This window comes from Notothenia coriiceps, unplaced genomic scaffold (assembly GCF_000735185.1).
Source record: "Notothenia coriiceps isolate Sejong01 unplaced genomic scaffold, NC01 NC01_scaffold00037246, whole genome shotgun sequence".
NCBI lineage: Eukaryota > Metazoa > Chordata > Actinopteri > Perciformes > Nototheniidae > Notothenia > Notothenia coriiceps.
The window spans coordinates 7,739,917-7,765,249 of NW_011369947.1; the positions used below are offsets into that span (position 1 = coordinate 7,739,917).

The window sequence follows — 25,333 nt, forward strand, 5'->3', positions numbered from 1 at the left end:
CTAAACAAAGTTGAGTCAGGGTTACTCTTGCTGCCTCTGCCTCTAGCGTTATCATTGTTTGATTAGCAGCATATGTTAGCTTTAAGCGTGAAAAGATAAACAGTGTAACAGCAACAGGTCTCCATGTGATAGAGAGCTGCAGTGAGGGAAGCAGAGGAGAGGTCAGCGAGGCACATGCCAACTCTCATGTTATTCTTTTCATATTTGGAAAGCTCTGTCACTGGAGTACTGTGTGAAAAGACACAATGCTTCATTTTGCTGAAAGGCCTGTCTGTTTGGTCAGGTCTGTATCTCCCTCAGCGTGCGCTCATAGCTCCTCACACAGAGACAACTTGGGGAGATGCTTGTTATTCCTCTCAGAACACCCGCCACTTTTTAAGCTGGAGGCGCACGTTTGGTTGACGGAAACCCTTAGGGGAACTGCATCGGTCACCGTAAGCTCCAGTTAACTCTAACCCACCTCGTTCACGCCCGCGACTTCACACTTATTGATTCCCCAGGGTTAGATTGTGTTGTAGATTTACACATTCTCTCATAACCGGGCCCACACTCACAGCGCTCGCGAGAATTGTTTCCCAACAATGGTCAAAGAATGTAACCTAAGAAAAGAATGTGAGGCTGAGCTGTACGAGTTTTGACTGAGCGGGTGACCCCTGTCCCCGTCCCAGAGGTGATCTTTGTCCACTCGCACGTTCCAACACACACCATTAGTGAACCTTAAGCTCTTACCGATCTGCATCACACTCAACATTTCATTCAATAACATGTCCGTTGACCCAAAATGGTGAATTCAAATATCATTTTGACAACAGTCTCAACAGCCTAGCCCAAATCATATCTCTCTTGAAATGAGTTTACAGCAAGAATAACCTCAAACATGTTCCAATCCCCTCAAAAATCTGCTTCTTAAATGAAAGAAAAACCACATAATGGTGCATTCAACCACTCGGTACATTCTTGTATTATCAGTAAGCCATTGTTGTTAATAGTGAAGTCAAACTTCAAGACTTTTATCTTGAAATAACGTCATTCCATATCTTACATTCCCTTGATGTCGACATTACAAGTATTTCAGCAATAGTCCTTTAGACAAGTGTTTAAAGAGCATTTAAGAGGCAATATAAGAAAAAAGAAATGCAATAAATGCCACAATGCTTTCTTCTTTCGGAAATGTTTATTTGAGTCTGCATTGCTCTGCAGAAGACAGCTTGGTTAATGCTTTTAATCAGGATGAAAAGGGAGTCCTCCACTCAGCCGAGCTGCTGTCCCCCTCCCATCCCCCCACTCTCCTGCATACTCTGCATTCCTGTAGAACAAATGTTCACTTGTAGCTATAGAGCCTCCAATAGACTAATGCTAGGTGTGAGGCAGATAGCTATAACAACTCTGCTCAAAATAATTCAGCCTTGATTCGGGGTCATAAATACAACTCGGCAGAGGCAATTTAGTCAAGGCTGTCTTTTATTTTGTGAAAAGAGGACATCTGGGAGATATCTCAAGGGAGCAACTGGAATTCTTGAAACATTTAAAAAAACGGTCTATATATTTCTATGAGTATATTTAGTGGCTGAATGGTTCCTTTGGGAAACTCAACCTGTGTGTGACAGTTTTCTAAACATCACATTATGAACTATAACAGGGGTGTCAAACTCAAATACACAGTGGGCCAACATTTTAAAAACGGGTACTAGTCGAGGGCCGGACTGGTTTAATGTTTATTGCAAAACTTATTGAAATGAACTTATTGCACATATTAAACCGGGAACTAACAAAGCTTAAATTATTGCGTATAAAAACAACATTAAACATTAAATAATCAGATGCATTCATTTCTTATGGCTCTATCTGCAGATTTTCCAGTCATTTCTTATGATTACATTTTTCCACAGGCCAACAACAGCTTCAACAAAACTATTTCCCTCAAAGAGAAACCTAACATGCCCTGTTGTCTCAAGAAACAAAGTGCAGAAGGAAACATCCCCTGAAACTCAGTGCTGCTCTGTGATGCTAGTTCAAGCCAGATACTTGGCATCTCATCTCTGAGCTGAGGAAACCCTCAGGATGGAGTGAAGGTGTGTGTGCAATATACCGGCGGGCCAGATCTAATAGTAATTAGAAATGATCCTGCGGGCCGAAATGAAATCCACCAAGGGCCTGATTTGGCCCCCGGGCCTTGAGTTTGACACGTGAACTATAAGGAGGAGTCATTTTACAAAAATGCTACTGTTGCACTAAGCAAAAGCCCGGTTTCTTCATCTTTTGACATCCTTGTTGTGCTTTTATTTGACCTGACCACACAGGAAGGACACATGTACATTTCACTCAAACTTTTTTGTTTTTGTTGCAACAGATAGCCATCACGGTTATGTATGAAATTATAATTCCCTTTTACAGTTTCTTTGCTCAGGAGAGTTTGGGTTACCTATTTGAGCCTTTCAGCCTCAGGTGAAAAGAAAAACAAAGGTGCCTCACACTTTACAGTCCACTTCAGGGGAAGGCAAACAACTCGCAGCATAGTTTCAGAGCATGTGGTTGAAAGCGTATTTACCTCCGATAAACAGGAAAACGTTTCTGCATACAGTGTAGGGCTATGTGAGAAGAACATGTTATAAGGAGGAACATGTATCGCTGACTCACAAGCCTTTTTTTATCTGTTGGTGTCACCGTGACACTGATAAGATCTGGCTGTTCTCCAGTTAAACTGCATTGTTCTGTTTCACAGTACCAGTCTGTATATGTTGTTGTTGTTAGAAGGACCGACTCTGTTTTAGAGCACTGGGCCGAATGATAAAATGTTCAGAAAGAGTTTGTTAAAATATGTAGCGAGGTAAACAAGTCCCTGTGAGATACAAACGTTGTTTATCCAGGGACTTGTTCTTCTTTCTGCTCAAAAAGGGGATGTAGTAAATATGATGAGAAAAAAATGCTTTTGTTTTGGGGTTTAAAATACAGCTGCAACAATCAATTGACAAAAAATGATCGCCAAGTTTTGTGATCATCAATTAATCATTAAAGTACATTCTCATGCACAATGGCAGAAAAGCCTGTTATGGAGATGTTCTGCTTTAATTGGTTTTAAATCATATTAAACCAAATATTTTTGTGTTTTGGTAATATATAATAAAATGTATTAATAAGCTTTTTCTTTGAGACACTGGACATTTTTCACAATTAATTCATTAAATGCAGTGCTATTAAATAAATGTCATTTATTAGGCTTATTAGAGTTAATACAGGCATTATATTCCTTCCATCCTTTTCTAGAACAATGAGGCACATTTACAAGACGTAACAGCACCACAAATATCTCCCCCTTCACACACAAGTGCCCCTGCGCCGGCTGAAGTGGACACTTGCGGGTGGTGCCTTCAATTGAGAGAAAAGCCGAATTCTAGCACATAATAGTTTAATGGCCCGCTGCTCTTAGGGGAAAGAAAGGAGAGATTTGTTGGGCAGTAACTTTCCCCTGTGATGCTGAAGGATGTTTTTGTGCAAGCTTGTGGTCCGGGTGTGTTTCCTGGGGTGGGATTTACGGTTATGGGCTCTGGATGTTTGTGTAGGAGATTGGTCATGGCGAGGGGTGGATTGGCCGGTGAGCTCCTGCTAGCAGGGGGACGTCACTGCTGGCCATTGGGTCGACCCGCTGAAATGCATACAGCTACAGATACGAGATGGCGCTGTCTGTGTTTTCGAGTCGAACCAAAAACAGCTAATGCTTACTCAGGTGTGAATAACAACAACACGCTGTCCCAACAGATTCTTACATCCCTCGTTTCACACGTCTGACAGAATGACTCATTTCTGTTACCTAATATTGGAGTAGTCTCCGTGACACATTCCCATACTGTAGTAGGTTACGTCGTTCCTTCAGGCAAATGAACATCTACTCGTAAAACTTCTCAAGGTGAAGTCATCTCCGGATGAAAACAATGTGCTAATAATCTAAGCTTTTATTTGTTATTACAACATAACAGTTTAAATGGAAAAAACATTAGTTCATTACATTTTTCAGGAACAAAATGCTGATATTTATTTGTACTTCATATTATGATATTTTATTAAATACAAATAAAAAAAAAATATATTTTAGGAATATTTTTTTGTGTCAAGACAGAGCAAATAATTTAAATCTCACCTTGATTGTTTTATTGTCAAAATAACAGACAGATTAATCCTTTGCAGCCTTCATTACTGCCATCACAATTTGTAAAACAATAAGACGATTATTATTTTGGTATGGCTTAAAATGATTGTTTGTACTGAATTCTTGTGTAAAACCAGTTTGTTTTTGTTTCCTTTACTGCTTTGTCTCACCTCCTTGTGTACTGAATCCCTGTGAAAGACAGTGTGTAGATACAAGAATGCACCCTTGTCATGCACCTGCCGTAAAGTCCCCCAAACATGTGATGAAGTGTCAGAGAATTAGCGTGAAGTCGTGTGAAGCCCGGACCTCACAGAGTGCAGCCCACTAATAGGCTGAGAGCAGGTAGCTGTTTATGGAGTGCCTGCTGTTTACTGTCTGTGTGATGTCTGGGGCCCCGCTCCGTCACCAAACAAGGCATGGGAAAAGCCAGAGAGGCACCCAGCAATGCTGCGTTTGTTTGGACAGCGGGGGAAACTAGTGTTTGGAGATAGTTTCCTGACCAAACAACTCCACCTGTCGCAGATCAGGTTGCAGCTCTGCAATGCAAGCAGTCTGGGGATGTACTATCTGACCTTGTGATTCAAGAGACTAGCTTATTGGACTCAGGTGGCTCAGATTCAGGTTTTCTCCACGTATTGCCAAGTAGGTTCACATAAACAAGCAGAGGTGGGACAAGTACTCAGAACTTGTACTTAAGTACTTGAGAAGCACCAGAGTGTAGGAATACTCCGTTACAAGTAGGGATGTCCCGATCACCTTTTTTTGCTCCCGATCCGATTCCGATCATTTGATTTTGACAATTTGCCGATACCGATTTTTCCCGATCCGATCTTTATGCAATGCATTAAGAGAAAAAAAAGCATTCAAGTTGTCCCTTAAGGTTATTTTTTTATTTAAATTGGATATTCTATCCAACATGGATATAGCTTCTTTCTTTCACAGCAGCATTGGATCAGTTCAGTTGTGCAGCATTGGATCAAAACAAAATAAAGCTTATCAGTACTCGTTAGCTTACTGCTACAATTAGACACTGCGCCCTGCCCACTCTGTTGCCAGATTTGAGAGAAATAAGCAACCAGGTCTATGAAAACAAGCCCCAAAGAAGCAACACATACATGATGTTGTGTAATTTGAAACCAAAACTAAGGCCTCAGGATGAATTTAAGACTTGAACATGGTCAATTTTGTTTTGTAACATTGAATAAATAAAAAAATTAAAAAAAATTAGATCCCCGATATTTTTTTTCCGATCTTTTTAAAATCACGTGATCGGCTCCGATCCCCAATCACGTGATCGGATCGGGACATCTCTAGTTACAAGTCCTGTATCCAAAATCTTACTCGAGTAACAGTAGGAAAGTACCAAAAGTAAAAGTACTCATTATGCAGATTGGCCCGTTTAAGAATAATATATAATATTTGTTTTGATTATAGTTTTTAATTCATTAAAGTGTTAAAGTTGGAGCTAATTTTAATTATTGTGTATACTGTAGGTTTGGATTTACTCCAGGTGTAACTAAAGTCTGTAGTAAGAGGAATTAAGTTATTCAAAAACACAACTACACAACTATTGTAAAAACGGTACAAAAAAGGAAATACAAGAGGCTAACAAATTACCGTGGGAAAAAAAGAAATATGAGCCGTATATCAGAATTTAAAAGTAGACTCGCGGTGCCGTTTTAAAGAGATATGTGAGACGGACAAACAGTCGTCACCTCCATTGGTAGGGGAGCTTTTAGGGTGATGATGAGTGAGTCCCCACGGAGAACAATGTGTCACCGTTCTGGAATGAGGTAGACTGATACACTTCTAAAAGAAAACCTGAAAATCCTCTGCTGCTGCTGCGGGTGTAAACCCGTCACCCTCACTCCTTCCAGAGAGCAGACGGAGGAGGAGGGGTCCTGATGGAGAAACGGGGCCTCCCTGGTCTTTCGGTAAAACCCTGCGGCTGTTTCCCAAGCAGCGCTGTGTCACCAAAAGCAGAGCTGCTCAGGCTTGTTTCGTGTCGGGGGGGGGGGATCGCGTGTCCAGACAGGCCAGTTGATTGCCCTTTGTTATCAGTGGGGGGAGCGAGGGCTGTAACCTCTGTCAGGCCACCTGAAGATTTGGATTAGATTCTCTGCACCAGACACACAATGAGCTTTGTCCGACACAATGGGACCCCCATGCACACAACAATATAGGGCAGACATTCATTTCAAAGGTAAATGTTTGAGTGTAAAGTTGAGTCACCTCTCTTAAAGCGATACTCCTAAACAACACAATACGTTACACGAGTGTTTGCAACAGACTGACAGCAGCAAAGTGGATTGTTCTGGATCGTTGGTTTGAGAAGTTTCTCTTGACCTTTTATATCCCTTTTTTCTGTGGACACTGGTCACCGGTAGAATCCATTGTAACCAAAATGACTTGAAGCTTACTTTTAATACCAACTTTAAGTCTATGGGGGCTGAATATTGGGTGGTCCATCCCTTTCGTGAACCTTGGGAATGATGTATTATAGAAGTATAGTATAGGCTACGTAATAGTTGGTAACTTTTCGAGACGTATGAACGTGGATACACTTTCTGTTTTGTTTTTTTCTGCTTTTTTTATACGGGCTTTTTATGCCATTGATTTCCATGTGTTTACATACAGAGCAGCACATTCTTGATTTAAAAGACCTTCAGAATGAAAGATGTTCTAAACGTGTTGCATTGCACACTAGGCTACATATTGTACGGTTAGGGCCTGGTAACATGGTCTTGTTGTAGTTAAGTCATATAACAGTGGTACAAATCTTAAACGAAAGACGGTAAATATAGAGAGCTTTCAACAAACCAGATGGGTGACCTTATTTAAAAGTGTTACATACTGTTAGAGGTTAACCCCCGTATCATTATTGTATTTTTAACACTCAGCTGTCAGGAGTTGTGTATCAAAATAGGAACTAGAAGCATGACTACTATTGTTTTCAGGCACATGCAAAAGACTGTTGCAACATCCCAGGTTAAAGGCTGTTATTGAGCTGAAACAACAGAAAAAAGACAACTTTCATTATTTAATCCCTATTTCTCCAAGCAAAATGCCAATTATTGAATGTTTCCACGGTCTTAAATTCAAACATCAACTGCTTTTTCATCAGTTTTTTTGCCTACGTGTTTTAGTAGCTGGCAGTCAGTAACCTTCACAAACTATTTTTACCGTAGATATATTTTCCTAAAAGGGAGGGCGGTGTTGATCTCGCAGAGAATAAATGAAGCAGGCCGAGCGTGAAGCGTGGCTGGGATGCCGGCTCATCCCACCACGGTAAAGAAAGACGAGCCTTGAGCTGCGTTGGCGATGGCGGGGGGGGGGGGGGGTCCTCCTTCAAACAATATAACCCGGCTCTGTGCCTCAGTGCTGTTATCTCTACCAAAACAATGGCACGGCCCCCCACAATTGCCTCCAAATTCCCAGTGCGCTTTTTGATGCCATTGTTACGACAAAAGCACTCACCACTGATTTTGACCAGCTTTCTCTCCGCTGTCTCACGCTGCAGTGAGCAAAGATCCTCTCACACAATTCAAAGGGCAACAATGGCGGTGAGCTGTCACACATCGTTTGACCTTGTTTTGATAACTTTATTCCCCTTTTTGATTGCTAGATACAGTTCTTTTGTTTGAAAGTTTAATCTGGGTTTTTAGGGTGAAGAATGAACGATGATCCAAGTATCTTAATTGCTCACAGACTGGGCTGACCTACTCGTGTACAATAGGGAGGTTAAGCTATGAAGACCCTTTCATTTAAAAAAGTCATCTATATGTTAAACCTTGTGTAATAGGTTATGTATCACCGAATACAACTTTTTAATTCTTATAAAGTTATATTATACTGTACAGTGTATCCCCTAAGTTTACTGCTTTGGGGGGGTGCGGCCTGAGGGGGTGGGGGGAAGGCATTGGGATATATATATTTTTTTAANATTAGAATAAATTTTTGTGATTGAGGTAACCGACCACATTGCGTACCATCTTCTCTGATTAGGCGTTTCCTCTCTATTCGGGACGCGTAGACACTGTGAAAAGTGTTCTTGCTGTCTTCCGGTATCTGTACCTATATTTGCGGTTGCGCTCTCTCTTGGAAACTGTTACTAGCCGATCATCCTTGGTGTGTTGTGTAATCTTCTCAAGCTCCTATGAGAGGTTTATATTGTGTCTAAATGTTTCCTGTGTTCTTCTCGTTGTGTTCCCAGATAGAGCGACTAATGCTTGATCGGCTGGGGCAGAGATGCGAGGGGTGGGGGGTCCTAATCTCCTTTACGCAGCGGCCATTATGTCTCCCCACCCCCGAGGTGGACGGGAAGGACCGGGTTCCGCTCTCCAGCGGACTGGGACGTTGTGTTTTTGAAACTCCAAGGGGACCGGATGGCTGTGACTGTTACCAGGAAGTAATGCGGGGAGAGGAAGGAGAATAGGACATCGAGTCACCGCACTTCTAAATACACTAGTTTCTGTACACACCAAGAGGTAAATGGTGCTAAACTCTTACAAGTAGGGGATTACTCCAGGTGTGTGTGGACTCTTACAGGTGAATCGTACTGATTGTTTCCACGACTATACCTCCGTCATGCAGTCAATCCTAGTTGGGTAAAGGCAAAGCGAGATTTTTTTTCCTCCAAATTAATCTGGTAGACAAGAAATCTCTTCACTCCCCTAGTGTAACACGTCCATTCTCCTGTTATCGGCACTACAACACCGTTGTTTCCGTCTTCCTGCAGGACTCCGTTAGGACGACCTAACCTTTGTTTCGGGTAGGGTCCCGTAAACAAAGAACAAAACTATAACCGACATAGCAAAACACACATTGACAGTGGATGGACGGACGACAGTTTGTTAGAGCCGAGACACGACTCCGATTCCGCGTTTGTTTTGGTTATCGTCGGTCGTGAAAGTTAACTCTATATACTTGTCACCGTACTCACTTGCTTCTCGGTGGGATTACTCCTGCGTCTCGATGAGTTCTTTAGTTAGTAGCGTAGCTGAGATCCGTTGGTTGAACCTTCACACACACACACACACACACACACACACACACACACACACACACACACACACACACACACACACACACACACACACTCTCATGCCCTCTGTAATTCCTTTTAACGTTGCAATAAATTCAGTCTCTCATCTCGTGCTGCTGCTGCCTGGTGGGGTGGCCTTGATAAAAAACAGATGACTTTTCTGTTTCCAGACGGAGTCCCTGCTACTTTGAAAACACTGAGTTAGACATGAACTCACCTTTTGTCTTGGTGCCAACTGGCAGAGCAACAGCTGATTAGCCTTTTATCAGAGCAGGAGACGGACTCATCAAGTGTCAAGATTTACTGATTTTCTTTTGGCTGTATTTAACCCAAAGAGCTACATTGTCTGTAAAACACTGGTTTGAAAAGTGTTTGCTGTGCGGTCTGAATTCTCTGGAGAAATCCATACAGAGGATTAGTGCTGCTCAATTATTCATATTTTAATCGCAATTACAATTATGGCTCGCAACGATTACGAAAACAACGTAATCGAAATAAAACGATAATATTTTCATTATTATTACAATTTTTTTTTTTTCTTAATTGGTTTTTCAGTTGAATTAAACTTAGAGTTCAGGGTAATCAACTGTTAAAAACATACAGTTCACATTTTTTTTTGCCAATAAATTGATGTTTTCAAAGTCAATGGATAATCGCATTTAATAATCGTGATATCAATTATTGACCCAAATAATCGAGATTATGATTTTTGCCATAATCGAGCATCTATAAAGTCGTGAATTAGAGCATTCATTTAACGCATAAATACAGATGGAGTGTATAATGCTCCTCACCGTAATGTGTGGTTCTACGGGAAACACATGCCTCTCATAGCAAAAGGACATGGTATGCTTGGCAACCAAAAGGGATGGATGCATTTTGTACATTCTGTTCCTCCTCAAGTGTCATCTTCTGAAACCGCTAGAAATATGCAATATCTTCCTCAACTGTTTTTCCCCCCCGCTCACACTGTCAGCAGATTGCTGCAGAAAAGTATGCTTGCTTAACAGCTACCATATGTGCCACTTCAGTCAACTCTTTAAAACGTTATTTCTTCATGCTAATTTAGTACGAGTGCCCTTTTTTATTGGAGTGTGTTTTACAAACTGCGTCACAGACACCGCACCAAAGTTTTTTTCTATTGCATAAGCTGTAAAAAGTTTAACAAATAAACACAACAAGACCTCAAAGACTTTGAAAGAGAGAGCAGCTATTGCACAGATACAATAGGTGGCTTTGTAGTTGACTGGGACGTGTCTAGAGTACAAGTTTGAGTTCACTCGTGACCACAAAAACAGAGAAAGCACGTCATCATTTCTGAGTATTCATCAACTCCACCTGTGTGAGATTCTCATAAGCGTGACTTTGTTCTACCTGTTTACATAGAAACATCCCTCTTCCGCTGTACAAGGTGTCACTCTCCGCCTGGAGGAAGCAGAAAGAAGTTGCATCACTGCACTTTTATGCCGCAACAACTGCCTTAGTCACTGCCTCTCAACAAGAACCGTCTTCTAGACATCATCTGGGGTCGTATCCACGCACGCAAATAAAACACAACACGTTTGACTTGAGGGAAATCATCTGGGTCAGACACAGAAGACATCAAAGCTTTAAAATAACAACATATTTGCCAAGTAATACGTGCAGCCAAGACCAAAGGAATGCGTGGAATTGTTTTCACACTCACCTGTGACTCAAAACGCAGTGGGACGGTGGTGATTTCGACTAATAGATGAAAATGTTTGATTGAAAACTGTGCGTGGTCGTTGGGTTTCGAAGGTAGTCACGTATCGGTTGCCCTCACTAACTTTAAACCTGCATTGTCTCTTTTTTTTTTTATCCCCAGAGAATCTAGAAGGTCTTCAGGAGGTGGTGCAGGAACGTTTGGCAGAGTTACTTCGCGTCCTCAAGACCGTCATCAGCAAACACCAGACCCTCAACTCAGTGGATATCCTCGGAGCGGCCGGCACGGTCATCGCCAAGGTCAAAGGTCAGTGAAAGTCACTTGCATGCACACAGACATACAGGTCAAAACAATCAAATGATGCTGCAATATCTTTTACTCTGATTGCTGTATTACTGGTTCAGGGAAGTCACTCGTGTGGGAAATACCCTGCGGTTATATTTTATTGATCTTAGATATACTTGGCTTGGAGTTTTGTTTCTGAAAGGGCGCAGTATGAGAAGAGAATACTCCTTCAGCAACAGCTCCGTTTCCTGTCTCCCCATTGAACACAAACTAAAAGGAATCTCAACTCACGAGTTCACTCTGCGAGAAATGTGATCCTCTGCAAGGGTTTCTCTTCACTTGACTTGCACACAAGAATCTCTACAGCGGAGTCGACACGACTGCAATTTGCATTCCATATTTCAGCGACCGCGGGGCCCCTTTGGCAGGCGGCTCGTCGGTCCAGCGCGTCCACGTGTCTTCATTCTTTTCCCCCGCTTCGTGAGGTGTGAGAGTGTCTGACAAACGCACCTGTTTCACCTCTATATCTGAGTTATGAACTACTCCTCAAAAATGCTTAAAAATATCTGTCTGCATCTGCGGTTCATTGACGAGTGCTTTGACAATGTGTAGAATGCCGAAAGGAAACAAAAGACATCCAGTGTCAGATGAGTCAGTGTTTTTGAGACTAACTTTAATAACAAGACGCGTTTCAAACTCCTTTATTGCACATGTTTGAAGACCAATGTTTCTACGAAGGCCAGTGAAACACCTATGGTAAACAACATCTACAAGACTTGTACGAAATATTGTTTAACCAATTAAATATGGGAAATCAGTATCAGCACTCAAACTAAGCGGATTTGGTATCCAATATTTGTGCCTTGAAGAAAATTCAGTTTTTCAATATTCATTTAGTTGCTACATTCTTCCCTGATGCTCGTGTCCAGATGTCTACCATATATTTGGTCTTGGCAAGGTTTGAAAATGTAGGATTACTTTTATAGCCATGGCCATCCTTGATCTCATTATAACTCAGGAAAATGATTACAATGAGTTCAGTGCAGTGAGACATAAACATCAACATCAATTCTTTAAATATTTTATTGAGAGAAAAAACATTTGTATTGCTGCATCCCTAAATACAAACATATGATGACAGATTCAAGGTTTTACAAAATGTGTGGGTATTACCAAGATATTTATTATACTGTATGCTAACATTTCCAAAAATATGCATAAATAAAACACCCTTAAACTGATAATAATAATGCTGCTACTGTAGATTAAGGCCGTGCAGTTTGCAAAAGAAAAGCCATTTGGTCTTGCTTTAAATTCAGTAGCTGCATATGTTGTTGACAAGTGGGAATGTGCCTGTCCACAAGGGGGTGTCTTACATCAACACACACCCTGGTTGGACTGCCCCTAATGACCAGTGGGTAACACAATGCTGCCACAGTCACCGGGCCAGAGGAGGACTGAAAAGGAGAGGCTGAGAGAGGAATGAGTCAGCGAGACATCAGAGATGAGGACTCAAAGGTTTGGATGATAACAGGCCTTGTGCGTCTCAGTGTCTTCAGAGTGTGTCGCCTCTTCACTCATGTTGCTCTTTGATGCTCAAAACACCTGGGGCATTTCGGCAGCTGCCAGAATTTACTGGGAAAATCCCCCTCCCCTCCCTTCCCATCCAAACAAATGGTTGTCGAACCAGTTTTAAAATACATATACAACATGTAGTGTTGTTTATGTCTTCTCTACATTAAATACATGATCTTTTCACGGACTCATCGAATCAAACTAGACCTGGACACGTTTCTATTTGTAGCCACATTGTGACGGTGTCCTTTCCCCCCGTCCTCCTTTTGAAAAACTGCAGGGAACTGCAATAAAAGTGTCAACTTCCTCAACATATTGAAATTCTTTCCCTGCTCTCTGTCCCCCTTTACTACAAGTGCAAGCCAACTTCTATGTCAAAGGCAGGCAGTGTCATTATGCTATCTAAGAAAAACATGCAGTTTACTCATAATAAAAACTATTTTCTCCTTGCATATACATTTTCTTTTCATTTGTCCTCACTTATTAATCTATAATGTTTCAGTGTGTTTGTAACGGCTATTATCACACCGGTGAAATTAAGCTACGTCAAGGTGGGATTATCAGATATGCTCTTAACTCATCAAAGACTTTTTTCAGGCACTAATGGTCCCAGTTACGGCTCTACCGTGAGAAGACAATGGCCCCTGTACTCGAATGATGCAGTTTCCATATTTCAATCTTGACAAGGGGGGCAGAGCTCTGGAATCATTGTTATGAGACGCACAGGATGTCCTGAGGAAGAAGTCAGTGCAGAGTTGTACGCTAGCATTCAGGGCCAGAGAGGTTCGCTGCAGGGAGGCTTGCACATCGGCTTCTCCCCTCTTCTGGTGTCTTCGAGAATTCTCCCTGGATTGTAAAGGTTGCCTCTCCATCCCAGGATGCCATGACCCTTAAATGCTTGGTCATAGGTTGGATATTTACAACCACCCACCCACCACTGACATGGATGGAATTTGCTCTAATGAAGAGAAAATGGAAGCACAAAAGCTAGAAATCCGACTGGAAACTTTCTAGAGATTTTTTTTTTTTTTCTACTTGTCCCAGTTAATAGAAAAAAGGTGCAAGGTGACAGAGAGAAGGTAAGAGTTGTCGCAGTTGTATATAGTGTTACATGGCACAGATCTCAGGCTGTGTGAGTGTTTCCTGTTGCGGCCAGGCAGGAAGTACTCGGCTTAGTCGGATTTCACTGTCTCTTCTCCCTCTGATTTCTCTCTGCTGCGTAAACTGTTCTCGACAATGAAAACTCTGTGCAAACCTTCTCCAGCTTATGGTTCTAAAACAAGTGGACGCCTGACTGTCAATAGACCTTACATTTAAGAACGAGTGCAATTCAATTACCATTCCTGTGCATGATCATCGTGGAAGATGGCAAATGGGATTATAACACATTTGAACAAAGGAAGGGAACTTTTGGGATTGTTTTTTTTTTATATTTCTTGAATATCCGTCTTTGAAGATTCTTGAAGCTTTTAAGAAGCAGGTATTTCTGATGTGGTCGAAAGACATGGACTGTACAGGTCGATATCCTAGGACAACTTCTGCTCTAATACTTATGGTTTTAAGCTGTTTTCACAGTGCTTCCTTTGAAACTCTTGACCCTTTGTAACCACTCGGGGGTTAAACTCTTTGTCCACTGTGGACGAGAATGTCAAAACATACTTTAAAAAAACGTAAGCCCTTGCAGAGGCGATAAACCTCTCCAGACACAAGCCACTCGGATAAAAAAGGTCTCTATTAATTAGGATTGCAATGAAAAAAACCAACAACTGCTTTGAGAGGAATTGCATGCATTAATCTGCATGAAATACAATGTTAGTTGTGTTAATACATTTTGTTGAAGGATTGAACATGAGCTGGTTTGTAACACAGTTTCATTTTGGCTGATGTTATTGTGTGTTTTATCACTCTCCACAGGCATTAACTTCAAGGAAGTGAACCCAGAAAACGCACAGGCTATATTTGGCGAGATACACACATCCATTGACACTTTGGCATTCACTTTCGGCAATGTGTGAGTACAATGTTTGTGTAGCTTTTCAACACCACTAGACTTTTATTACTTTTTTGTGTAAGAAAAAAAGCAGGGCTGACTTCAGCCAACCTCTTTTGTCAAAGTTAACAAATAGCATACTTCACAGTAGAATTTCTGGAAACCCTTTGCTGCTGAATACATTGCAATTCTCACCCAATCAAACAGCTCTTTTGACATATATCTACACATCTTCCCTTCAGAGTTTCTGACTTCCTTATGGGAGATGTGGACGGCGGCTCAGGGTTGGGGATCCCCCAGACCAGGAGAAGCAGGGTGAGACACCTTCTTTCTCTCCCAGTTTTCACACCAGTTTATTTTTTAAAGCTTTGTTTTTAAACATTACAGTTTTCAAAGGGGTGCATTTAAAGTGGCAATTGCACCACGCCTCTATTAAAAAAAAATAAAAAAAGCCTCAAAGACTTGCTTTCTGTACTTAATTGGGGTGTTGAACACCCAGCTGCTTGTGATGTCTTACTTTGATTGTATGTCTGCTATTCCCTTTTTATAATCTAAAATGTCTCTTTCACAGTCTTTTGACAATCTCTCTTTGGATCCTGAGGGATATTTGTCAGAGAAAAATGACCTTGTGGGTAAGTGTTATTCACATTCCGTCATTTACCTCTGAGCAACGTGGGTGTAGAATGAAATAAATGAAACCTGAAAAGTAATGACTATTAATGGCTGCTTTAAAAAGCATTTAATTGTCGCTTTGTATACCGGGGCCGCCCCGAGTGTCAGATGGTGAGTTAGGGGAGTGATTTAGGCGCTGGACTCTTGAATGCCTGAGGTAGACCCACCCTAAGCCTCTGCTTCCACCCTAGTTATTTCTGCTGCTTTTTTCATACTAGCTGCTCGTTTTCCCCTCTCCGGCCACATATCTCACATTCCTTGCCTGTTTAGGAGTAGTTCCGTGTGGGATGGGAAACACATGGGGTTTGTGTTGAATCAGACGGTGGATGCCTGGGAGAGGTGCATCACAGTGTAACCAGTAGAAAGAAAATAATGCTATTTGAAAAGATGCCCGGCACTTTTACATCCTCCTACACTGTTACCTTTAACCTGAATGTGTTTTTCCATTTACCTCCCACACACGTCTGTTGGGGGTAGTAGAACTGAGACACATCAATCCAATCCAACTCCTGGCAATTTTCTTGATACCATGTGTTTTCGATTCTCTCTACTGGCTCTCTAGGTCCAGAGGTGCCGCTTTCACGAGAGGAAGAAGTTGACTTGACCCTGCTGAAGAATGACAGCGGCGTGGAGTCTGCTCTACTCTACGCCAAGGCCTGGTCCAGGTACATCAAAGACCTCCTGGCCTGGATGGAGAAACGGCTGGCCATGGGTGAGACATGGAGACTATGGACCGTGGAGCTCTGGATTGGGTTACTGCCTCAGGAGAATATACTAGATATGTTTGGAAAACGACATAACTCCTAAACAGTAAAGATGTACACCCATCTTGTGTTGCAGTACAGTTTAAAAAGACATTAGAGGTATCTGTAAATTGTGTTTGACCCAGGAATGAAACAGCGTTTTTAAAATGGACCCCTGAGTCATTATAAGCCTTTTTGCTTTTAATTGAGTTCAGCAGGGGCAGAACAATTTGTGAGATTTTACAGCCATTTAGTCATGGCAATTTATTTTGCACTCTGAGCAGAAAAACATTTGTTACTGTTTGTTCCATTTAAACTATTTAGTACTTTTCATTTAGTTTAGTTTAGGACATGTATATGTGTGTGTAATATACTGTGTTTACTAATGTAATAACCATATTGAGTTCATTAATCACATGAAGCATTCAAGCCCGAATTATCTGCTTGTTTAATTCCAGCATTATGGAATTAGATTAAATGGAGTGCATGTTGTTTTATCCAAACTTGATTATTTACATTTTTGTATCTCTTTTATTCAGATATTGAGTATGCCAAAAGTTTTTCCAAAATGGCAGAGTCTGCTAAGACACTGGCCAGCCAACAGGTAAGAAAATAGTATTTTTATACAAACACTTACTTTATTTATAATGTGTATGCAGTATATGATTGTTATCTTGTCCTTGATTGAAATCTATATATATGGAATTGCCAATTTAATTTAATTATCTTTTTCTCCAAGGACTACATGCCATTCAGTGACATCTACGTTTCCACGTTCAAGAACGACATTGAATACAAACAGCTGCTTACTCAAACTGCAATAGCTCTTCAGACCAACAAATACATTCAGGTAACAATGAGAAATGGAAATCACGAGTGCACATAAATGAAATCCCTGTATTGTATTACAGTGTGGCTGGGACTCTAATATTCTGTAACAGTACTTGCAGATCAGAAAACAAGCATTTCTGATACAATTCATCAACTAACTTACTACTTATCTTTATATAAGGGCAGGCTGCCCCCTGCCCTCTCTGGAACACATCTCCACCTCCCGCTGCCTCAGCAGAGCTAACAAAATAATTAAGGACAGCTCTCACCCAGGTCACAGACTGTTCTCTCTCCTGCCTTCTGGGAGGAGATACAGGAGCTTCAAGTCACGGACAAACAGACTCAAAAACAGTTTCTACCCCTGGGCCGTCAGGCTGCTCAACCACCACACATAATGCAATAACCGTAACCATTCTCACACATACACACACTTTTAATGCACTTGATATACTATTTTGATATCAATATTTTTAACTATTTATTCCCCCGTATGATTGTTTATGTTGTCTGTCCTATTGCCGTGTTATGTATTTGTTTGTATTTTTTGCACACCGGGACAGAGTTGCACTCTGAATCTCGTTATACTCTGTGTATAATGACAATACAAGGCTTTAACTTTAACTTTTAATTTGAAAGCTTTTGAAATAAACAAAATAATACCTTTTGAAATCCTGTACCTCATTGAATTGTTTTTCCAGCCTCTTCTTGCCCGTAAGAATGACCTCGACAGGTTGAGGAAAGACATCAAGGAGCAGTGGCAGAGGGAGCAAAAGAAAATGGTTTGTAAACATGTCCCTGTTTTAATACAGCCTATTAGCTCAAAATCAATGAAGCACATCTTCCTTTTAGCATTTATAAATATCAGTATAGATCCATTTATGGAAGTCAAATCGGCAAAAGCACCAACTAGATTTTCAATTTGCATCATCACTTGTTTTTCTGATGGTTAAAAGAAAAAGAGCCCTCTTGGCAGTGTTTACAGTCACTTCTCATGTGAGGTGAAACAACCAGAAGGGTGTGCCTGACTATGCTTATGATAACCGTTTAACCCCTAAGTCAGATTGTAATCACATTATGGTCTATCTGTGTGGTTTGGCAGCAAGAGGCCGGGGCAACCTTGCGTAAAGCACGAGTGCTGAAAGCCCAGAGGAGAGAGGAGTACCAGAAAGCCCACACATCTACCAACCGCTCCCAGGAGGAGCACGCTGCCGCTGGCAACAAACAGCTGGAGAAGAAGAGGAAGCTGGAGGAGGAGGCTCTGCAGAAGGTAGGCAGGGGAGAATAATATCACAAGGCATGTTCAGGTTTGAAGGTTTCCCACACCAGGGAGCGTGTCTTTGCAGCAGTGCATAATAGTCCTGAAAACCGTATTATCGACATGAAGCATTTCATCCACATTCTCACTACTTTCTGTGTGTTTTGTTGTGACCAGGCGGAGGAGGCCCAGGATCAGTACCAGAGCTGCATGGCTGACGCAGGCGTCAGGAAGATGGATCTGGCCAACGCCAAGAGCACCATCCTCACACAGATCAGAGAGATGGTCTTCCAGTGTGACCTCACACTCAAAGCTGTGAGTGGGCACTACGTGATACGAGCTAACAAGCCCAGTTACGGAGAGAGAAGTTGATTATCCAATAACGTTTAGTTGTTATTTACATATCTTACAGTTTCAATGCATTATACATTGAGAACAAATGACTTGCTCCTAAAGCAAAGTTTACAATTCAATGTAATTACTTTTTGGGTTTGGCAGCTTTTGTTGCTAAAACCTTTTTGTACATTTCTAAGATTATAGAAAAGCTCTAAATATGTGCTTGGATAAGCCAAGTAGAAGGCATTTCTAGGCAAAGAAACACATTCCAATCTTATGTAATCACATCGCCGGCCATTTGACATGCACTGTACATATTACTACAGCTGGAGTGGTTGGTCAAATTGTTAGTAAAAATGTAGACATTTTAGAAATCTGTCAAGCATTAGAAGTTCACACCAAATACTTGTTTGTTTACCGGTATATTAAATTGCAATAAGCTACAGTTATAAAAGAATGTTTGTCTGCCTGTATTTGTCCTTTTGTGTCTTTTTAAAAGTGCTCATTTCCCTTTTTCTTTCAATCATTCATTAAATGAGTCATTCCCCCATTCATCAAACTAATCCGTCTCTCTTCAGGTGACGGTGAACTGGTTCCAGATGCAGCAGGCGCAGACGGTGTCGCTCCCTGCTCACTACCAGGCTCTGAGTGAGAGCTCCAAGTTGTACGAACCGGGTGAATGCTATGCCGAGTTCATCCGTAACCTGCCCAAAGATCTGCCTAAAGAGCGTCTGCACTCAGACTCCACCTCGTCTGACAATGCCAGGTACCAAGAACTGTGGATTTACACTAAGATTCTGGGATTAGGTCTCAGTATGTAAGCTATGCTAAACCCCATTTGTATTCTCACATTGTAGTTTGTTGCAGGCCATAATGTGAAAAAGTACATTTTTAGAACGAAACCTTAATCCTAGAGGAGAGTGTTTCAAAACATCTCCAAGTAACTCATTTTAAAATCTCTTCTTTCAGCAAAGGTAACAGTGAGTCAGAGTGGGAGGAAGCGAGAGAGAGAGAGAGAGAGAGTCAAGGAGAGACAGAATGCGTGTTGAATTTGTTGCCCTTCCTCAGGAAATATCTGTGGCGCAGGCTGAATGCAGTGGGGGAGATTGTGAGCGTGAGAGTTTGCTCGGGGTTAGAGCTGTCCCTAAGACTTAGATTGTGAAAGCAGAATCCGCCTCCCATACACACATATCCTCATTACCACTAAGAAAATAAGCAACGCTTCACTTTCTCAGTAATAAGTTAATGGTAAGATTGATGATGTTATTGTATTTTGTAAGTAAGTAAGTGTTGACACTGCTGTAAAAACGCTTTGTGGCTTAAAAAGGGAAATTTAATGCTTTAGTGCTTTCATTATTGTTCAGCTCCTGACGTGTTTCATGTGACATTATATGTTGCAACGGTCTACCGGCTGGGCTTATTGCAGTTTCTGTTCCTAATCCCCTCTTTCAGTCTTAAACTAGCATTTCAGAAAATTCTTTGAAGTTACAAATAAAATGGAACTTTTTTGACTTCATGGTTTTTTATTAACATCTGTTAGCAACTATGGAATTATAAAAAAATCTTGGGGGGTCTCCAGAACAGCTTATGTTAGCCTGTCATAGACAGAAAGGGGCTCATTTTCTTCCAATGAAATGAAGTGGCTCACTTAATAGGGCAAAGGTGCTACATGTGTGTTGTGAAGTGGTGGTAATATAATGTCAGTAAATGCTTGCTTGTTTATAACACTGTGCTCCAAGTTTGCTGCTTGGAGTCTTGGGGGTGGGTGTTAGCAAAACAGATTATCTGGCAGAAACTGAAATCCAAAAGTCTCAGTGCCTGGAGAAGTAAAAGTTGAGTCACATGTCAAATCCCCACACTGTAATAAATCAAATTCGAGTGACTCTGGAACAATATATATCTTCATCACGTAACCTTTCATTCTGACTTTATTTCCCCAGGTTTGTGTTCAACAAAAGGTCTGTGGGCAGCACTCATTCCTCCCATGGCAACCTGTCGCAGGCATCCATCTACTCTGGTGACGTGCTGAGCGGAGACGAGGTGGACTGTGCCCTTCAACGCTCTGCGAAGATCAGCGAGCGCAGGTCCAACAGCAGCACCGACATACCAGGTACTCTCTCATTTAGTAAATACTGATTTGCAATTCAAGGAAACACGATGAATTCAAAACTGCTACGAATAACAGCTGACTTGAAGACAAGATCACATTTGATACATGAATATACAGTATTTTCGATTATGGATGATTCCCAAACTCCAAAATGGCTGAAGCTCACAGGCGTCTTTTCAGCACCTTTTATGAGCCTTTTCATGGTCTGAGTTCTGAGTCATGGAAATGTTCTCAGGACTTAAATCAAACCCGTTGTGTGCGGCTTACGCGTCATAAGTCCAGAATATACGTGTGACCTGCCTAGAAATAACCAAAACCAACGCTAAGAATATCACTAAATGGGAAGCTGCTTTTGAGCTGGATTTTCTTTTTCTTCTCTTATTCTGCTTGTGTGTGTGACTGGTGGTCTTTATGTTTCCTTGCAGCGCTGAGAAGCCAGGCCACGTTGAGAGCTTGGGCCTCCGGTAGTCAGGGCAGCCAGGGCGGGATGTGCAGCGACTCGGAGAGCGCAGGAGGCAGCAGCGAGTCCCGGTCCATGGACTCCCCCACCGCCAGTCCAGGTAAGAGGATTCTATTCTTTTCATTAATATAAAGGTCTTTAGGGTATTTGTAAATGGTTTTATATAAACAAATACAGGCAACAAAGAAAGGTAACATTTGAGTAGATGAGATCAAGAAATCAATTTGGAAAAACACCCAAACTATTAAAGATGATAAAGAAAAAAATACAAATCTGAAAATAGCCTGACTTCAATATCGAAATCAAAACAGAAGTAAAAGAAGGTGCACATTATTTATTTATTCTAAGTATAATAATTGTTGTGTAACTTCCTCATTGTACAACAGACCCACACACTACTCATCTCTAAGTGCACTTCCCTCTATATCTGAAACTGTTTGCCACACTGTGCCAGCCAAGCTTTGATATATGAAACCCTGCATGTAGCACACGTAGCAGCACAATCTGTTCTCTGCACCGGGATACTGTCCTTGTGCAAATCTGTTGTTAAACTGTTCTTTTTAAATTAGTCACTGGATATTTGTATGTACAAATTCATGACCTGTGTATGTCCCGTCAGGTGACTTCAAGCGACGGCTGCCGAGGACTCCGTCCACTGGCACCATGTCTTCTGCTGATGACCTGGATGAGAGGGAGCAACCATCGCCTTCAGACAACGGTAATGCGTGTGACCCCTTTTCCTCGGGCAGATGAATACTTGTACACAAATCAATTTTGTAGGAATGTATGTGCAGTAGCGCCGGCAGTGTGTGTTGTGTGAGAGGGAAGCTATGCAAGAGACGAAAAAAAAAGGAGATATTACACCAAGACTCGAAGGATGTTTTTTTCCCGTGGGTTTCGCTCAGCATCAAATGTTTTTTTACACTTGACAGATTTTGCACAGATTGGGTTCATGTTAGTTTGGCCACATGACCTCAGCTCACACTTCCTGTATATATGAGGCGCTGTCTGGGTCAGTGTGTATGTCTATTCTTTCATTGAGAATGGAAGCCGCAAACTGGCTCTCCTAACTGACCTCATTTTGTAATCGTTTCTTGTGAATTGAACTGTAATTGTGTTCATGATAATGAAGTAAAGTTATGCATCAAATATAATCTGTGTTTTTGTTTTGCCATTTTTATATGACATCATCATGATAAAATAATACCTAAAGGCGTTTTACAGTAAGTTGAAGTACCTATTCTGTTTTCATATCTTTCATCATATTTCTGACTTTAGGTCTGAAATAATCATTTTACAACCAGTAAATATCAACTACTCCAAATTATAATATATGTAGTGACGTGACTTGAACAAAGGCTTCTTAGTTGCCCTCACAGAGGTTCAGTTGTCTCTGCTTTCGACTAACAGGAACTGGAAGTCACCTGTCTGGCGTGTTCCCTCATCTTTGGATCGGATTTTCAGGTCTGGCAGAGATGGTGACGGAGACGGCCAGTTCTCCGGGTCCCTTCAGAAACGCTCAGATGTCCAAAGCCTCTCAAACCCATAAGCTGAGAAAACTACGAGCTCCATCTAAGTGCAGAGAGTGTGACAGCCTGGTAGTTTTCCATGGAGCGGAGTGCGAGGAGGTACAGTACATAATACTCTTTCATAAGCTGTTCAAATGCGCTGACTACTTGCATGCAGAGTACATTAAGAGGACATGGAACTTTTTAATGATAAATGAATTAGTGTAATTGTATAGCTGCCCAAGTATTTCATACATTGCAGCAATAACAACATTTATTTGACAACAAACTGAAATATGTAGCCATTATGTGTCTCCACTGTGCGGCCGACATTTCTGCTAAGACCTTAAACAAGAAAACAAAAAGTAAATCTGTTATTTCATTTGTAGGATTTAGTTTAATCTAAGTGAGAATCAAATGGCCACTTCATACTACTGAATGTAACTCTCTCCTTCTCTCCCCCCAGTGCTCCCTCGCCTGCCATAAGAAGTGTCTAGAAACGCTTGCTATCCAGTGTGGCCATAAAAAGCTGCAAGGCAGACTGCAGCTGTTTGGTATCGACTTTACACAAGCAGCGAAGAACAGTCCAGATGGCATCCCTTTCATCATCAAAAAGTGCACGTCTGAGATTGAGAGTCGAGCCCTCAACATCAAGGTGAACTGAGTTTTCTTTCACAGTGAAATTGTTCATCTTTTTTATCTTGGGTTATCTTATTTCAAGCAATACACATTGGAGATATCATCCCTTTTTAAAATGATGATCATAGTCAAATGTACCAATCCTTTATCCTGTTTTTTTCCTCACAGGGGATTTATCGTGTGAACGGAGCCAAATCACGCGTGGAGAAGCTTTGTCAGGCGTTTGAAAACGGGAAGGACTTGGTTGAGCTGTCCGACCTCTCTCCTCACGATATCGGCAATGTTCTCAAACTCTACCTGAGACAGGTGGGTCTAAAGATGCTCTCAGACAGTTAAACAGTTAAATGTGAATAATGTGTACATTAGATATTGTGGTACCAAGTTTGTTTTTAATTATAAAATCAGTTATTTAAGTTGATTGGAGAACTTTTAGATGTCGTTTTTGGGCTTTTTACTTTTATTTGTTCTTTTTAATAAGCATTTTATTTGGTGTACTTACACTGGTAGTTTCCATTGCTAAGAGCATTAAACACATCACTGTTTCCCTTCTCTGTGCAGCTACCAGAGCCCTTGATCCTATATCGTTACTACAACGATATTATCGGCTTGGCCAAAGAGTGTCAGAGAGTGATAGTGGAGGAGGCGGATAAACCTAAAATAGGAGAGAAGGGGGGGGCCAGCGTCGGGCTCAACAGAGTCCTCTTCAAGATCAGAGACCTTCTCCGCCAGCTGCCTGCAGCCAACTACAGGACTCTGCGCTTCCTTATAGCTCACCTACACAAGTAAGGGCTGTTAACGAACACACATGCTAACTCATTGGAAGGATTCGTGTCTGTCTGTTCAGTTTGTACACAAACTTCCTCATGAGACAAAACAGGAAGTAGAGACTTCCCTATAGCATAGAGGAAGTAGAACACACAAACATTATACACATGCTCTATTCATAGTCTAGTTTTTAAATCTGGTTCCAGCTCCAATATTTTTAGAATGACTATTCTGGTCTTATGTCCTTTACATCTACGATACGATCATACTTTATTGGTCAGATCAAGTCTGAAATTTGACTTGCGTCACAGCAGCTCCATATCCAACATCAACAGACAAGTATCAAGACACAATACATGAAACACAAACATTTAACATAACAGCACCATCAGTGAGAGAAAACGTGCTCAAAGAGGCTTCAGCGTGCTTTTGATCTGGGATTTAGCTCTGTGTTTAAATATAGGACTAATTGCAGACACTTATAAATAATCACATGTCAGAAACGGGCTTCGGTTAGAATCGGTTTAAAGCATGTTGTATTTATTCAGACTGTTGTCACTGAAGCTTTACAAAATATTGATCTGCAGAATGTCAGTGTAGCTTTGACTGTGAGACGTTGTCTGTACTTACAACCAAAATACAATTCTTGAAAAATACCAGAAAAATGTCCTTTATAAATATCGTCACCCCGTCCGCCCACAGAGTGACGGAGCAGGCGGAGGAGAACAAGATGACGGCGAGTAATCTGGGTATAATCTACGGCCCCACGCTGGTGAAGCCCCGGCAGACGGACGCCGAGGTGTCCCTGTCCTCGCTGGTGGACTACCCCTACCAGGCCCTGATGGTGGAGCTGCTGGTGCGCCACTTCCACGCGGTGTTTGACGTTTCACTTCTGCCCGCCTCCGACAACATCACATCCTGCCAGGCGTCCCCCAGACTCACCCCGCAAGAGAAGGTGCAGCGGCTCAGCAGACACTCCGCCTCCCTGATGGATATCAAAGAGGTGAGGAGGGATTTAGGGCTGTGACTAATGCTGCTCTCATATCATGTATTAGAGAATGTCTGACAGTTTCAATATAAAGTTGTGTAAAGGCTTTTCTGTAAAGTCTGATAAGACTGCAGGTTAGAAATAAAAAGGAGAACTCTGGAGGTTAGAATGAGAAAGAAGTGAGTTTATCAGACCTCTGTAGATCCCTTTCTCTGTTAGAGGCTTGGATCTCTGAAAGTTACAATGTGGGTAATGTAGGCGCTAGGGTTGCAACTAATTTGTTTCATTATCAATTAATCTGCAG

The 25,333-nt window shown here is 41.5% G+C and overlaps 1 protein-coding gene across 3 annotated transcripts in view; it reads left to right on the plus strand.

Moving 5' to 3' along the window:
• Nucleotides 1-25,333, plus strand: part of LOC104965685 (rho GTPase-activating protein 29-like) — a 31,746-nt gene that overhangs the window by 4,068 nt on the left and 2,345 nt on the right. The window contains exons 3-21 of one of the 3 annotated variants that reach the window (XM_010794690.1): nucleotides 11,035-11,178; nucleotides 14,647-14,743; nucleotides 14,965-15,037; nucleotides 15,294-15,354; nucleotides 15,957-16,106; nucleotides 16,677-16,741; nucleotides 16,877-16,987; nucleotides 17,667-17,747; nucleotides 18,068-18,235; nucleotides 18,401-18,538; nucleotides 19,138-19,325; nucleotides 20,500-20,669; nucleotides 21,095-21,229; nucleotides 21,749-21,847; nucleotides 22,540-22,757; nucleotides 23,104-23,292; nucleotides 23,445-23,582; nucleotides 23,835-24,058; nucleotides 24,744-25,044. In XM_010794690.1, coding sequence (XP_010792992.1) covers nucleotides 11,035-11,178; nucleotides 14,647-14,743; nucleotides 14,965-15,037; nucleotides 15,294-15,354; nucleotides 15,957-16,106; nucleotides 16,677-16,741; nucleotides 16,877-16,987; nucleotides 17,667-17,747; nucleotides 18,068-18,235; nucleotides 18,401-18,538; nucleotides 19,138-19,325; nucleotides 20,500-20,669; nucleotides 21,095-21,229; nucleotides 21,749-21,847; nucleotides 22,540-22,757; nucleotides 23,104-23,292; nucleotides 23,445-23,582; nucleotides 23,835-24,058; nucleotides 24,744-25,044 — 2,750 coding nt within the window. Of the gene's footprint in view, nucleotides 1-11,034; nucleotides 11,179-13,492; nucleotides 13,812-14,646; nucleotides 14,744-14,964; nucleotides 15,038-15,293; nucleotides 15,355-15,956; nucleotides 16,107-16,676; nucleotides 16,742-16,876; nucleotides 16,988-17,666; nucleotides 17,748-18,067; nucleotides 18,236-18,400; nucleotides 18,539-19,137; nucleotides 19,326-20,499; nucleotides 20,670-21,094; nucleotides 21,230-21,748; nucleotides 21,848-22,539; nucleotides 22,758-23,103; nucleotides 23,293-23,444; nucleotides 23,583-23,834; nucleotides 24,059-24,743; nucleotides 25,045-25,333 lie in introns of those variants that run through there. The other 2 variants (XM_010794691.1, XM_010794692.1) reach the window with 2 other exon arrangements.